General features: G+C 40.7%; 1 protein-coding gene across 1 annotated transcript; it reads right to left on the bottom strand.

The window, feature by feature from the left end:
- Window positions 1-762: 762 nt before the first annotated feature.
- On the bottom strand, window positions 763-16536 carry LOC120546322 (apolipoprotein B-100-like). Its single transcript, XM_039781184.1, has 26 exons — window positions 16381-16536; window positions 15834-15878; window positions 15481-15593; window positions 15234-15379; window positions 14937-15084; window positions 14012-14164; window positions 13558-13682; window positions 13232-13317; window positions 12691-13141; window positions 12459-12573; window positions 12208-12354; window positions 11899-12110; window positions 11552-11771; window positions 11083-11256; window positions 10789-10992; window positions 10527-10694; window positions 10049-10254; window positions 9734-9904; window positions 8660-8790; window positions 8328-8529; window positions 7991-8163; window positions 7704-7879; window positions 7489-7604; window positions 7006-7373; window positions 2199-6886; window positions 763-2083 (listed from the first exon to the last, which is right to left on the bottom strand). Exons 1-26 carry the CDS (start codon window positions 16433-16435, stop codon window positions 974-976), a joined length of 9903 nt encoding a protein of 3300 aa, XP_039637118.1. The 5' UTR covers window positions 16436-16536; the 3' UTR covers window positions 763-973.
- Between the last annotated feature and the right edge of the window lie 318 nt (window positions 16537-16854).

Here is a 16854-nt window from a genome sequence, read left to right as displayed (position 1 = left end):
ACATATGAGCTTAAAACTTATGATGCATGGTTATAGAATTAACTACTTAGCTTGTGAAGTATATCAGAACAGCTCCACCCCAGCAAACTACATTACAATACTGCATAATTTACTGTGTTATATGCTATTTTGCTTTTGATATTTTACACAAATTTAGCTCATAATACTTCAATACTTTTACATAAGTACGATTTTAAAAGCACTTGCAATGGTGTATTGATATACTGTTGTATCACTATTTTTGCCCAAGTGAAGGATCTGAATACCACGGTATACTGTATGATTACACATCATAGCCATCATTGGATAAAATAATTAATGTATTTCAAAGGGTGAGTCTATCTTAGGACTTAGCTTTTTATTATTGTTAACTGTCAAACTAACTCACTTATTCTCTTTGCTTATGATAAGAGAGAATTTTTTTGTCTTAGAAGCTATTTGTGTCTCTGCTAAATTTAGACTCCTAGGATACAAATGGGCAAATGACAGCAGTATATAGTGAGCTTTTTGTGACTGTGTTCAGTATTACGTTTGAAAAAAAAAATTGAATAACTATATATTTGTGAGTTTGAGGGGAGCAACTTTGACTCAAACTGAATTGCTTCATGTCAGGAAATAATCAATGTAAAAGAAAAATTTACCAGCGTGTAAATACCATTTCATACAATCTTTGCTTACACTCCTACTTTTATAAGCCTGCCGTGGCATTAGTTTTTATAAACAAAGTTAAATTATATACAATAAATGCAGAAAGATGTACAGTATGCAGTACAAACTGTCTTTATTGAAGGCCACATGTTTTATTTTAAATAGTACAAGACAATGGTAGCAAGGTAGGACCTGAACAACTGGGAGTCTACTGTAAAATAACAAACAAAATTAATAATTTGAATAACATAGTAGGGAGACAAGCATCATGGTTGCACAACAGATATAATCAATACAAACACTGTAGTATATCAGCCACTGTCAATTAGTTGAATTTGGCAACAAATGGTAAAGGAATGTCAATCTCCAGCTGTCTGTCACCTACTCTCACAAATGGTTCAACATTTTTGCTTTTCTCCTTAAGTGTCTTAATGACATTGTTGTGGAAAGAATTAACACGTTTTACCAATAAATCAATCCAAGACTGGATGTCAGCTTGAAGCTGTTCAAAAGACATGTCAGCCAAAATAATCTGGAGTTTAGTTATCACGGCTTTTAGATATACTACAACAATTTTGTGGGCCTCTTCAACCTGCCTGGTAACATCAGCCAGGACACGAGAGTTGATGGCATAATTGTACACATCAGTCACAAAAGTATAAAGCTTCTCTACATTCTGAGATTTAAGGGTTTGGAGAAACTTCTCACTTTGTTCAGTGGTAAACTGCACAAATGCAGAGAATTTGTTAATGATATCTTCCAACTGGATTTCCCCCAGTTTCCTAACAGTGGCAATCACTTGGTCCTGAATTTTCATCAAAGCTACAAACAAGTCATCAAGAATTTCTCTTCCTCTGACAACATGGTTAGAGCCAGGAAGGGTGAATTCAATTGCTTGGAAATAATCAAGGACTGCTCTAAACATGGAGGCAAAGTACTCTGGAACCTTATGAACAGCCTCCTCAGATACGTCCGCAACAAAAGCACTACACTTCTGGTAGACCTCAAGCCCAGACAGCTTCTGTTCATACCCAGGAATCTGGAACTTGGTTTCTTTCAGGAATTTAACGACTGCATCAAGAACAATTTTAACTTTCTTTTGGTACGCTCTGAGGATCAAAATGGTCTTATCTGTGACAGTTGTCTCAATATAATGATTTACTGCTACAAAGTTGTCAAAAGCCCACCTGAACACCATTTTACCCTGCTCTCTTGCCTGCTCAAAAGAAAGGCTTCTAGCAAATCTGTAGATTGTGTTATATGTGCTGACAGCAGGATCAGACATCATTTCCATGACAGTGGGCACCTGTTTCTTCAGGCCAAGCATCATCTCATATGGCATCTCCATGTTCCAGGTTGTCTGAAGGTTCAGCTTCTTAGAGTTAATCACAGACATCTTCAGACCCAAGATATCAATGTCGGTTGTTGGCTCAGACTGTGGGGGAAAAATTAAACATGAAACAAATATTAAAATATGAATACACTATTCACATTGAAATCACATTCATTGGGTCATTAGTAGGCAAACAAGTAAGCAAAAGTTATCTTACCGGGTAGCGACCATAGAGTCTGGCTTTCACTTGTGCTGGGCGCTTAGTCTGCATTTGAAGTGCAATGAGTCCTGCAGATGGAGTGGACATAGAGACAACAAGGCCTTCCTCTGGATTTCCAGTAATCTCCTGATAGATTTCCAAATTCAGGACAGGTAGATTGACCTTTGCTGAATTGGTGATGGAGGTATCCACATTTTCATAGCTTAAGGTGATGGTGCTGTCATGATTTCCCTCAAGCATTGAATGTTTTACAGACAGGACAGAGGCCATTTTAAATCCGCCGACTGTGTTCACATTGGTTTTGCCCTCAATCTTTCCGGTCAGAACCTCAAATTCAGAGGTTGAGGAAGCATCGAGTGTAAGGAGAATGCTGTCCTGGTTAAGGATGCTGGCATCAGTTTTGAGCGTGACCATTGCGGTTTTCATGGAGAACTCATAGGTCAGATCACCCAGTACTGGGATCCTGATGCTCTGAATTTTGGGCAGGGTGATTTTTGGAAGGGTCAACTTACTGAGGGCAGATGGAACATGCAGAGCAGGCATTGTGATGAGACTGATGTCGGGCAGGGGAATCGTGAATGTGGACATTTCAACATTCATCACTGGAACTTTGTAGGCAGGGACTGTAATGGTTTTGGGCAACTCAATGCTATACTTTTCATACTCTGCCTTTGCTTGGTCATAAGATGTAGCCAGAATGGCAGCAGTCTTATCCTTGCCGATGAGCACTTTCTTGTGCAGAGTCTTGACATTGTTGTTAATGTAATTGATCACTGGATCCACATTAATGTCAATGGTGATCATCTCAGGGCTCTTCATGTACTTCAGCTTGGAGTTCATGTCAAATGTCTGCTGAGTTGTTGTCAGGAGGTAGCTCAGGCCAGTGTCTTCCCACAGAGAGTAGTCTTCCACTCCTCTCCACATACCAACAAATGGCACAGTTATTTCAGGAATGGTGATGGGCTCCTTGAGCACATCCAGATTTGCCTCTCCGTTGATCTGGGAAAATATGTTAATTTCTCTGTCACCATTATCCACGGTGAAGTAATGGGAGTATTTGTACTGGTTGAATCTAGCCTGACCTGTCCAGCTAGCCTGCTGCACTTCAGAGTTCAGGGTCAAAGAGATGTCATTCTGGAGATCCATCTTTCCAGACAGCTTAAATGGAAGGGCAACCTTGACATTCCCCTTGTTCTTGGTGTCAAACATAAGCTCAGTAGGTGTGACCAAAGCAAGCGCAGAGTTTGAGAGAGTTCCCTCAACCTGTCCAGCAAGCTCAGCACTGTGAGAGGCAGTGAAATCAATTTTCATGTCTCCAGCATTAGCCTGGAACTTGACATTTGCAATGCTGCCCTTCATGAAAGGTGTTTCTGTCTCAAACTTGGCATTAATAATTATGTGGCGGAAAATGCAGATTTCAGCATCCACATTTTGATTCTGTGTGAGGTAGTTGCTACCTGTTGCTCCAGTGAAAGTCCATTTGGCTGTGTGGAGATCCATGACCAGCTCCATGTCACTCTTGTGGGTTACCTCATCTGAGAAGTCCTGAACTGCATATTTTTCATTGGCCAGATTGTTAATGGTCAAACGGGCAGTGCCAGCCTCAATCTGGAGGACATTCTTTTGATTCATTGAGGTTTCAGTGAAGATGTTGAGGAATGGCATGTTGAGGTCATGTTTGTAGCTAGTCTCCACAGTGGCAGAAACTCCATTTTCAAGGGCAAAGAATGCATTGTTGACAAGCTCAGCAACATAGAGCTCAGTGTTGGCCTTTGCAGTAGTTTCAGAGGAAGCTTGAGCTGACAGGCCATAGAGAGTCATTGTTCCGTTGTGGTGAAGTGTGAAACATGACTGGTCAACTTTAACATTCTCAGAGATGGACAGACGACTCATCGTGGGTGCAGCAAAATGGGCACTGGCATCCACATTGAGGTTAAGGCATTTCAAAGTAGATGTAGTCTGTGAGTTAAGGTTGATTTTGAACTCTGGTGTGACTGATGTAGTGGTGGTGTTTTCAAGGTCAGCAGTGGAGTGGAGTTTCAAATGAGGGGAGGTAACTCTGAACTCTCCATAGAGTTTCCCAAAACAGGGAATCATGGTTATATCTGCAACTTTCTTCTTCAACTCCATAGTGAATGTGTCATAATCAAAAGATTTGATTTTTTGGACCATCCTCATGAAATAGTCACTTATGTCATCAATCAGTTGTTTAAAGTTAAAGGAATACAGTTCATTCACAAGCTCCTGAACAGGTGCCATAACTCTTTTAAGCAAAGGCTGGATGTCAACTGACTTGAGAGCAGCAATTGCAGACTGTATCTTTTCCCTCACCTGATACTGCTTCATAATTTTAACAACCTCATCCATGATGGCCCCGATCATCTTCTCAATCTCATAGCTGGAGAGGATCTCTTCTATTTTGGCATAGATTACATCAAAATTGTTAGCAATGTTATGCTTTTTGATCCAAGCCATGATAGCATCCTTCATTGATTTCAGCACATTGATGACTTTGTCAGTTGGGAACTTGGCAGTCAAGTTGGTCATGATGTTTTCTATTGAGTTGAGAAACTTTCTTAAGTCTTGGACAAAGAGTTTGAAGTCAAAGTTGTCAATGACCTCCTTCAGTTCAGCCACTTTGTTCTGAATCTTGGCACTGATCTCATACTTAGTGTTGAAGTCTTTCAGCATCTCAATGCTGTGGTCCATCATTTTCATCATTTTGATCTTTACGTTTTCAATAACTGCAGGCAGATGCTCAATGAATGGGATCTGGATGAAGTGGCTATCACTGTTCTTGTCATATTTCACAAATCCAGAGATGCCGTAATCTTGATTGGCATCACTGAAGAGGGCAGTTGAAACAGCTCCTGACATCTCAATACCCATTCTGTCTGCATTGTTAAAGGCACTCATTTCTTGATCAAAAGTGTGCTCGTTTACTGTGGATGCCATCTTCAGTGTGACAATTTGCTCTTGGAGGCTCAGCATGCTGTTGAACTTGTTGTTCATATTAGTGATGATAGTGGTTTTCAGTTTATGGGTGGTTGAGGCTCTGTACTCAAAAGACTGTGTGAACAGAAGGGGTTCTGCCTTCAGGAGGAATTTGCTGTATAGTTCACCACTGTGCTCACCATACAGATACACTGCACCATTGGAGTTGAAAATGGCATCAATGTTCAGAGTGAAGGGTGCAGCAACAGTTTTGACTGTACTGTCCATACGAAGAACTGGTGAATTGAAGTTAGCCACATTGTTGAATTTCATGGTCAGACCAGCAACCTCCATATCAGTGGTATGTGTCATTTGAGATCCCAGGAGTTTACCATTGGTATTGCACTTTGCAGAGAGGACCATGTCAACGAAGTTTACTTCATACGTGTGCTTTAGCTCTTCTTCTGAGTAGACTCCCATCATTGTTCCAGTCAGCTCCATATTGTAGGGCTCTGCCTTGAACTGGGCATCATTCACAAAGTTAATTTCCATGATCTTCAGGTCATTTTTCACAATAACCGAGGCAATAAAACGCTCCATGTTAACTGTGATGTCATGCATGTAGGAGTTCCTTTCGTCAAGGAAATTGTCAGTCTTGGAGCGAAGGGAGAAAGATCTCAACGTAAGAGACAGTGAGTGGGTATTTTCGGTTCTCATCTCCTTGAGAGATCCAACTATGTTGTTGGAGAGGATCAAGCCATCTTCATTCAGTCTGAGGTTCACTCTGTTTCTGGTGTTGATGTCAAAGAGGTTGCCCTTAAGGATGCCATTGAGATACACTTCTGTGCTTGCAATCTTCCCATCAACATTGAGCTCAGCCTTGTTCTCTTTAATGGCTCCCTTAGTGGTGAGAGACATGGTAGCACCAGAGTTGTCAACTCCACCATGGAAAACATTCTCGAAGGTCATTGGGCTGTGCTGAGCAGTTGTTGTACAGCTAGTAGTCAGGCCATTCATGGTCAGGGCTAAGGTTGCCTTGTGAGAAGCAAGGCTTGAGAAGATGTTCAAGGAGGCATCAGCATTTATCTCCAAACCGGTGGGGTTCATAGACCCAGTGAGCAAAGAGTAGGCACGGTTCACTGTGTCATCAGCTTGATTCTCTATCCTGAGGCTGGCCTGTCCTCCAGAGGCAGAGAACTCCATCTGGCTACGAAGTATTCTCTCATCAGCCTTGGTCACAGAGTCAGACTGGATGGTAAGCTTGACATCTTTGTAGCTAAAGCTCATTTTGGTGGTGTGCTTGATGGGGTCAGTGTTCATGATGGTGTTCGACTCAATCAAAAGTTCCTCATTTGCATATGATGCTTTGATCTTGTTTGAAACCTTGAGGATTTCAGAGTTCACCCTCAGTGTACTCTCCAGTTTAGCTTCTTTCTTTGCTGGCTCAACAGAGAAGGTGTGTAGATAAGTAGTGCTAGCAGTCATGGGTCCAATAGACACAGTTCCGTCTGTGTTGATATCTCCAGAGAGCATGTTTGAATCTAGGGTGACCTGGGTGGTAATAGTCAGAGAAGTCTCCAGACCCACAGGGGCATTGGCATAGATGTTATAATGTCCTGTTGACATTACTTTGTCTGTGACAGCAATGGTTTCCTGCACATTAAAACCTGTGTTCATGAGCATGTGGTTCAGGGAACCATCAATGATCAGTTTCATAGTCTTCTCTGGTGTGTCAGTGATTTTTGTAGCTCCTTTAAAACAGACAAAACAGTAAAATATTAATCAGTATCAACTTTTATGTTGTTTCTCTAGAGATAAATAACAAATGTATACTTATTCTAATTAAAGACAAGAATAAAGATTAAATTACCCTCTGTTGAAAAGGAGAGAAGTTTAATTGGGCTGTCAGCCATGATGCTGAACTTGGCCAAGTAGCTAGGAGACTCTGCAGTGTTGTTACCAGCAGATACAGTTGCCTCCCAGTTATAATAGTTGCTGTTGACCTTGGCAGATGCTTCCACCATTCCCATCAGAGGCAGAGCGAGATCATATTCAGAAGGGATGATAAAATCGATTTGGATCTCCTTTGAGGCAAACTCCATGCCCAGCTGAGGCATTGAGATGTGTGGGGTGTTGAATGAAGGTATCATTAGCTCCTCAGATGATTTGCCTCCAAGAGGCAGAGGGACAGTGATGGTCAAACGGTCCTGGTTGAACTGGTACTTAAATGTGCTATCACTGGTGAAAGGATAAAAGCAGAAAATGTATTATTATGTAATTTAAAGCAGACATCCAAATGGTCACATGTTGTGAAACATAATAATTATTATTTTTAGATGTGGGGTATACTTACAAGTTCATGAATAGGTTTTCAGGCATGGAGGGCATTTCAACACTTGCAATTCCACTCCTCAAAGTCTCAACATAGGGAACATCAGCTGAGATCTTGTCCATCCAGATATCACTGGCCTGATGAAGAAATCACCACATTTGTCATGCTTTAGTCCAGATGAACTATAACTAAGTCAAGGTCTGCTAAAATAGTTGTAATGATTATATTATCTTGACCTCAACTGCCTTGTTGAAGATATGACGCAGTTTCATGTCAGTCTTGACAACCTGCTGGTCCACGATATCCTCCGCAAACTGCCTGAGCCAGGCCTGGAGGGCTTCAGTGTAAGGCACCAGGATCTTAGTATCAGCATTCATGTTGGACATCAGATGAACCTCAGCTTGGTCTTCACCTTAGATACAAAGCATTTAGCATTTTACTTTTACATTTGAGACAGTGTTTGAGACGCCTGAAATCATCAATCTTTGAAGTCCATTAGTAGTATATTCTTAAACACACATACCATATTTGAATGTGATTGCCTGAATGGAGGAGGTCTCTGGGAGCTTGACATCACTTTTGATCTCCATGGTGAGTCCATCAGCATTGCTCATTGTAGCAGTGATGGCGGCATCAGTCTTAAGTGAGGGGACCAACAGCTGAACCTGCAGCATGCCATCAGTCATGGCCTGAAGCCTGTGATTAATAAAAAAACATGATCAAGTCAATGTCTGTATATAAATGTTTTAGCTGTTGTGTAAATGTGGATATGGGGCATGTTACAGTACATAGCTCTAAGTCAGATATATTATTTATTGAGAGTATGTTAAACAAAAGATTTTTGTTTTTTGTTGACTCACTTGGCACGGCCAATCAGAGAGAGCTGGGGCACGTTCTTGTTGGAGATCTCAAGGGTAATGGATTTGCCTTTGGCACTGCTGTCGGTCAAGCCAACCTTAACGCCGGCCTCAACATCAAAGTCAGGTACCTGGATTTGTGTGGTAAAGACATTCCTGTTCCTGTTGTACTTCATGGTGGCTGTAGCCTCGGTAGGCTGAGCACCTAAAGTTAGAGAAAGTATAACTTGATTACTCATGTATGTAACCCTATTAAATGAAAAAGGTGGTTGTGGCACAGAAAGACTTCAATCATTACAAATGTTTTTTTTTTTCTCCAAATAAGACGTTCATACCCTCAGCTCTCAGGGCCAACTGCAAAGAATCAACCTTCTGGCGGTCGTCCTTTCCTTCGCTGAGGAGTTTGTAGGCAATGGTGGCTGTGTACTCAGAGACCTCTTTAGAAGGCTTAATGTCCAAGGTGAACCTAGGGGGAAAAGAACAAAGTTGAATCCTCTCAAATATTCTATAATATTGTAAAAACACAAGAACAATAATTTTTTAGTATTTGTGTTTCAAACTTTGACTAATAAACAGTGTTTATGTCGTTCAGGGATGTGCACAGACATTTGGAGGGGCTATTGCTCTAATCTGGAAACAAAGTATAACCTAGCATGATTCAAGAAACCAAACCATCACATCCCTGAGCCTCTCTCTTCTCTACAGTACGCACACTAATGTAATGGACGTAACGTAGCTACGTTAGCCTGCTGCTGCAACATTGGCTGTCATTAGCTTTGGTTGATAATGTAGCATTTTAAGTTAATATAAGGCCATGCTGCGCGACGTGATACAAACGTTACATGCTGAAGCTGCACTTTATTCAAAGCTCAAGTGGATTTTTGTGGTTACTAGTATTCACAGGGCATTTGTCATAATCTCCATAACTTTAAAAACTCACGTAAAAGCAGAAGGGCTTGGTGTTCCCTCTCTTTAATATGCAGTGCACCATGTGAAAATATAAACAAATGTGAGGGCATCGCTGAGGGCAAGATTGAATGATATAGCGATTTAATTTGATTTAACTTTAGTAATCAATATTGATCTATCTACAACAGCAAAAAAATTAAAAAAAATATAAAAAGAAAGAAAGTTTATTTAAGCTCTTCCACCAGAGGGGCAGCTAAGCCAATCAGGGCAAACGGGCTGTTGCCCGGGCAACAATAGCCAGTACCTGTGCACATCCCTGATGTCCTTACTGAATGGCATACCAGTACATGTACACAACTGAAATATGTCACATTACAGAGGCGAGACACCATTAAATTACCATTTCCTTGTGATTGAAAGAATGATAATCATTCAGTATGTTGCATTCAGTGATATAAAAATTAACAAAACAATCACAGTTTCTTCAAAGAAAAACTTACTTAGACTCTCCATTCAGGGGGAAGTAAGGAACAGCAGTCTTATCACCAGTGCTTGCACGGAGTGTGTTGGTGCAGTATCTGACTCCAGAGAAGAGAGTTCTGCAGTCTGCGTTACCCTCTGTGTGTGGGATCACAGCAGCCTGACCAGCACCCACAATCAGCACTTTATTGCTTTTTCAAAGAAAAAACAGCAACATCAGTTTCCATCTTCTAATAACTTTGTTAAACATGCTGTAATTAACATTGCCATCTACTACTGAAGCACTTAAAAATATATATAATTTATTAGTTAGTGTATTAGTAGTTATTTTTTACCTGATGCTCAAGAGCTTTGTGGTGCCCTGTGGAGTGGGGATGGATAGCTTGACCTGGTTCTGTTCCATGGTGATCTTGGCATTGAGTGTGCTCTCATGGTACATGTTGGTGTGCATCTCAACAGCGGATACAACGAATTCAGGGACATGGACTCCCATCTGAGTCACAAACTCAACACCAATAGAGGGTGTGAACAGCAACTCATTCTGTACACAAAAACAGATCACATGAAATTAAATTTGTTGCAAAGTCAATAAATAAATAAAATGACACTTCTACTATAGTACAACTACTATGACAGTCGACAATAATCTATATTATTTATATTGAATTATTATTGTCATAGATTTTAATACAACTTTGCAGGACATTTGAGGAAGTACATCAATGAAATAGCAACAGCATAATAATAAAACTATGATTTACATTTTTGATAGAGCATTGAGGGTAGTTTGAGGACAAAAGATGGAAAATCTACCATGTTTGGAGCCATGCGAAGGCCTCCCTTTGCTCCAGGAGTGAATGTGCCTGACAGAGCAAATGTCAGAGGCAAGCCAGATGCTGTTGGCATGATGAATTTGTTGTCCATGAAGATGTAATGGGCGAAGATTTCATTGTCAGTGCTGGACATCAGTTTAGCCACAACCTGATAAAAAAAAATCACTTTTGAATTCTCTCTCACTATGCTACAGAAAAAACAGGCATTATATTAAATAGATAACAGGATTTCAGAAGAGTACCTGGGTAGGAATGGTCCTCATGAAAATCTCTGCATACATCTTTGCGTTATCAACAAGGGACTTCAGTTCGTTTCCCTTGATGTAGCCAAGCTCAGCTCCCATGATCTTCAGGTAGGCCACGGCCTCTGGGGACTCTTGACTTTGCAGATCCTTTACCAGCTTGTTGAAGTTGCGAACAATTTCTCTTACAAGATTTTCAGGAATCTTAGGAAAAAGTTGTATTAGTTTTGGTGTTATCAGTGGAAATGATTAACATAACTTATACTTAAAGAAATAATAACACACAAGATATACCTTTTGTCCTTCTGTGTCCAGGGGAGAAACCCATTTCTCCACTTCTTCTTTCATCTTTGATGGTATCTTGTCTAAAGTCCAGTACAGAGTCTTGCACAAAGTGTCAGGGAAGAACCCGGTCTTTCCGAACAAAGCATCAATGGTTGGCTCAAAGCCCCTTCCTTCCATGCCAATCTATCAGAAAAAATAAAACAATTAGATTAAAAACAGTGTGGGTTTAGTGTGTTAAAGCGTGAATTTGAGCCAAACAATTATCTTACATATGCTATTAAGTTTTGATTTCAGGGGGCAGATGGGTAGGGCTGGCCAAATTAGACGAAAAAGTCCAACATAACAAACAATATTAAGAAGAAGAATAAGTCATATGAATTACGGTTTACTGCTGCTAGTGTTTACAGTAAGTATAAAACTACAATTTGAAACAGCAAAAAATTACTGATTATAGTACGTATACTTTAGTACTACATACCTCCCAAAGATCCATGTTAAAACCAAAAGCTTTTAGGGTAGTTTCCAGCATCATCTCCCTAGGCAACTGGCTACTGGGATCGAAGACAATGTTGCCCTGAATGGCGGCCTGCATGCTCTCATGTGCCATGCCAAGGTTGTAGTTGCGGGACTTCTTGGTGTAGTCGCTGTGTGTGGTGACGTCAGTGTCCTGCAGGGCATCCTTTATCTTCTGACCGAGCCTGGGGTAATAATAAAATGTAAAAACAAATCAGCTGAATATAAAAAGGTGGGTGGTTAAATCGGCACAGTATTTCCATGAAATAAAGCATAACTTGTGTTGACAGTTGAAAGGCTCTCCAATCTTACTTCTGGGTCTCTGAATCAGTGGAGGAAATTATATTGTAGACGTGGGAGGTCACAAAGGCCTTGATCTGCATGTTCTGCTCCTGCTTAATCAGCTTTTTCACCATCTCAATGTCACTGTCCTGGGGATTCCTCATCAGAATCAGGTAAGCTGCCAGGCGCTTCTGCACAGCACCCTTGGGGTACTGGCAGACTCTCTGGAGGTTAGCTCGAACCTGGATAGAAAAACAACAGTAACATGTTTGTTATTGTGGAAACTCTACAACTGGGAATCTAGGATAAAGTTCATTCAGGGAGGGGGATGTTAGTTACCTCATCTGTTGCAGACATGCGTCTGAAAGCCTGGATTGCAGCCAGCTGCACAGACAGTGTGGTTGCAGGCTGTCTCATGCACTTCACCAGGGTGGTCTTTATTGCAGCGTCAGCAGCCTCCATTGCATCTCCCATGTTACCAACAACCTGGATGGAATAGTATTAACAGTTAGAAAAAAAACATAAAAGTGGAAGTTGCCATAAAAAGTAATATGTTTATAAGCTGTCTATCTTCACAGCTGGTTACCTACCCTCAACGTCAAGAAGGTCAGATCTTTCTCCCCAGCGCAGTCTGCGCCCAGGAGGGAAGTCATGTACTCAGAGACTGCAGTGATCTCAGGGGTGACGCCCTCAGCCTGATACAGTCTAATGACAAAGTGAGACATTAGTAATTAATTTACAACAGAAACCACCACTCACTGCTACAGTACTGTGGAAAACTTTCTTCAGATTCAAAAAAAGATGATATGTAGCTTTACTTACTTCCTGACTGCATTGCTCAGGGCATACATGATGGGTTTGCTCTGCTTGTACTGAGCCATTGCCAGCATGTCCTTTACCATGAGGCGGGAGGGGTTTGGCAGCAGTCCCAGGGCGTAGACAGCAGCATCAACCTCCAGAGCAGCATCGTCAAAGGTCCTGAGAATCTTCAGCATGGCGCTGGTGCACTCTGGGGTGCCGCACTGAGCCAGAGCTTGCCATGTCAGAGATTGGGACATGTCCATCATCTCAACAGTAGCAGATCCCAGGATGTCAACCTTCAGGCCACGCAGCTCAGACACCAGTTTGTGAAAGAGGCTGGCACGCTCCTCACCCTGAGTGGTCTGTGACAGGGTGTTCAGCTGCTGCATGGTGGCAATGGCAGCATCCTTGGTCTGCACAGGGGACTTTTCGTCAGCAACATCCATGGCCAAGGCCTTGAGGTTGTACTCATCTGAAAAAATATATATCATAAACAGTGAGAAAATGCTGCAAATTTTACACATTTGACACACAAAGCAATTTTAAAAACCGAAACACTCACTGCGGTCAAAGATTCTGTCATTGATCTTGGCGGTCTCTCTCAGAGTCACAGTCTGCTTCACCAGAGTAGAAATTCCATATTCATTCCTGTTTGCAGAAGAGATGAGAGAATTTCACATATTGGTCATAATAGGGAATAACTCCCAAAAGTAGTATTTTTCTAAGGCATATATATGTCAAGAAATTCCCTAAATTGGGCACAAATAATGAAACAAACCGACAATTCACATTTTTTGCTTTTGAGAATTGGAAAATAGGGCGCGCTGTACACTAGAAATGGATCACTCTTGTATTATTTAGTGGATTCTTCATTGTTTTAAAACTTACTGGTGGGAGAGGGGCAGGAAGATGTGTTTCTCTGTGCAGGTTCCACTAGTCATGTGCTTCTTCTGGTTGTCAAACTTGTAGTTGCAAGTCTGGGTGCTGCTAATCATCTTGGACAGAGGGTAGTTCTAATGGTAGAAAAACAACATCAATTTTTACGTTTTGTTAGATTATGAAAAAGAGCACAAAGGGAAGGAAATAGCATGTTGAAGATTAATTTGATATTCATTTTCAGTCATATATTCATCATCGTATATTGATTTTCAGTTTCACATGGGCTGCTTCTGTTCTTTTCAGTTTTTTGTTCCATCGGTGGATTTATACTGTGGAAATATAGCTTCTTTTTAATTGATATAATGCTAGTAAATAATGTACACAATCTAACAACTCTTGGCTTTAGTTTGTGATGGTGACAGTGCTGATAGTTGACAGTGCTGATAGTTGCTTAATCTCTTACCATGCCAGTGATGAGTGCCAGGGGACTAGTGACCTGCCTGCGGGCAAAGAAAAAGTCACATTTGGAAAGATCCCTGCTGACAGTCACATCGGTTGCGATGTCCTCTCTGGCGTTGACGCTGAAGTCGGTGGGGCACACTCCATGCACGGTGGACTGAAAATGATGAGAGGCATCATCAATACCAATGATGTTTATTTAACCTTTTTATTTATTCAGGGAAGGTTCGCTGAGAGGCAGCCTCTCTTTTGCAGGAACACCCTGATCACATTCACACAGTTACGCATTCATACCTGGAAGCTGCCCAGTACAACCACTGTCTGATCTGCTGGCCACTGAGCAGCTCCACTGGAGCAGTTGTGGTTAAGGGCCTTGCTCAAGGGCACCTCAGTGGTGGTAATGAGGGAGGGGACAAGCACTGCTCTTTCACTTTCCCCGCCCAGATTTTATCCTGTCGGTCTGGGGATTGTACCGACGACCTCCCAGTCACAAGCTTGCTTCTCTAACCTTTAGGCCACCACTGCCATGTTGGAAACAATAAAAAAAAAATAAAATACTGTTGCAAACGTGGTAAACGTGCTTTTTGTCCTTTAGCAACCTCCATAAATCTGATTATCAATTATTCTGAATGATTACCCCTCGTTATGAGAGCCGGTGATGCCATTAGCAAGATAAACTTATCTAGGACTTTGACCTGCAGCTGAAGAATGTCATTTTGCGAACATCATGTTACAGGAGTGTACTTATCACCTGTGACTGGTACAGCTTATCTATTCATTGTGCAACTTTCTTTTTTTTTTATCGTTGCCTAAGTCTACACCATAATCAGAATCAAGATCTACATGGTGACTCTGGCCTAAATTGATTGGCAACTGCTTTAAATACTGACAAAACTAAAAAAAGACAATAAAACAGTGAGGGGAGCTACCATTTTGTTGTTCTTCTCCTCTTCCATTACTGGCACGATGAGAGCAGAGACGATTCCCCTCTTGATGTTGAGGATGTTGACAGGCTCATCATCCTCGGGGTAGAGACTGACATCAGTCTGTCCTTCGACTGTGATCTTTAAGTTGTTCCTGTTGACGTGGACAGATCATCATTTACAACCTGCCATTTAGACCATCCTTTTCTTCAATTTTAGCCACTTTTCTAATCATGCAGTCCTCAATTTTAGGACTAAATAATACAGCTGAATATTAAATCTTTGCTGTATTACACAACTTACTTGGCCATGGCAGCTTTAAAAGCCTGAGCTTCCTCAGCAGGATGATACACTGGGGTTCCTTCTGTGTCCACACCAGAGATCTCGCTCAGAGAGCACTCTGTTGTGCGGATGATGAAGCTACAGGTCTGGGGCACTTCAACCTCAATCTGTGCAGCAGAGTAAACATTTTTTTTTAGTACTACTGTTTGTTTTCTATTCTATTCAGGGTTACTGTGCTTGCAGAAATAGTCTAGGTTGTGTGACATACTTTGCAGGAGACTTTGGGTCCACTCTTATTGTCGGTAGCTCCATTCACGCCGTTAAATGTCTCAGCTTCGTAGTCGTACACAAACCGCCGGAAGTTCTTGAATCTTTTGGCCACTAAAAAATATTTATAACATCATTTAGAGCTCTGTCATGTTGATGTTTAGTACACTGTGCATCTTTTTACACTTATATAAGAAATTCTCAGATCTTGAAATACACAAATACTAAGAAAACACGATCAATAATTACTGACAGGTGGGCTCATTAGTAAGCATTCAAAGGTGTATTTATCAAGTATAAACACATCTTATAATAATTTAGGAAAACAATGTTAAGATTGATAAAGCAACTCACATAAGCAAACTGGAGATTGTTCCTCAACACTTCCCACATCTTGCTCTGTAAAGGATGAAAAACTGTTTGCTTGACGTTTTGAAAAAGCCACATTAAGCTGCTGTAAAACTAAGCTGAGAACAATTAAATACTTAATTAAATAAAATCAGTATTTATAAGTATAATTAAACCATCATTAAGCATTTTTTTTTTTTAGCTAATTTAAAAAGGGTTTTAATAGCATCACAGCTAACACAAATAGTATGACAAAATGAATGCTCGAGTACCAAACAAGCTATCAAATATTGCCACATACATAAACAGCAAAATCTTAAAAGAAAATTATCAGTTTTTTTTAAATACCAAGCAATAAACATCCACTAACCCTTTTCTCTCAAATTTAGAGAGATTTATTTATTTGGACAATGCACATTAGTCAACATTTCTGTAAATGTGCCAGTGTTAGCCAGCCGGCTACTTTTCAACAATTTTCAATAGATTTACACTAAACATTGTATAACTATATACTTAAATTCTATTAGCTTCAAAATAAAAACACAATACTTACGGGCTAGTGTGTATGTGCCCAGCAGCAGCAAAAGGCAGAGCTTGGTACTCCCCATGATGGGATAAGTATAGCTCCCGAATGCCTTGAGATAAGAAGAGATCTTCTCTTTCTGTGAAGTCCAATTCTTATACTCTCGACCCTTGGCTTTTATAGTTCTCTCTCTATGTCATACTGTTTGTGATCACCAGGACTTGCAAATGTGTTGCCCTGGTTCCAAAGTCTAAGCAGTCCTTGTGGCAGGCCAAAGGTCAAAACCTTTCACAAACTAAGACTTGACTGTCAGCACTGGGTGGGGGTATTGTATGTGATTACAGTATGTTACATCTTACATCATCCTCAGCTTTTGTTTTATCGTTTGGGTTGTTTTTTTCTCTCAGGACATTAGGCTGATCCTAAGGTTCTTTTAATGAAGAAATAAATATATTAATGTTTATCATTTATCTCTATCTCCAAAAAACATTTGTAATCAGTTCA

Source organism: Perca fluviatilis, chromosome 18 (genome assembly GCF_010015445.1).
Source record: "Perca fluviatilis chromosome 18, GENO_Pfluv_1.0, whole genome shotgun sequence".
Taxonomy (NCBI): Eukaryota; Metazoa; Chordata; class Actinopteri; order Perciformes; family Percidae; genus Perca; species Perca fluviatilis.
This window is presented reverse-complemented; position numbering and strand designations above follow the sequence as displayed.

Bases quoted from the DNA above. Each gene is read 5' to 3' on its own strand.
- LOC120546322 (XM_039781184.1), bottom strand. From the start codon at position 16,435: ATGGGGAGTACCAAGCTCTGCCTTTTGCTGCTGCTGGGCACATACACA. The intron at 12,355-12,458 runs GTAGGTAACCAG...TATTCCATCCAG, and splicing joins TGACCTTCTTGACGTTGAGG to GTTGTTGGTAACATGGGAGA. The intron at 12,111-12,207 runs GTAACTAACATC...TTTTCTATCCAG, and splicing joins GCATGTCTGCAACAGATGAG to GTTCGAGCTAACCTCCAGAG.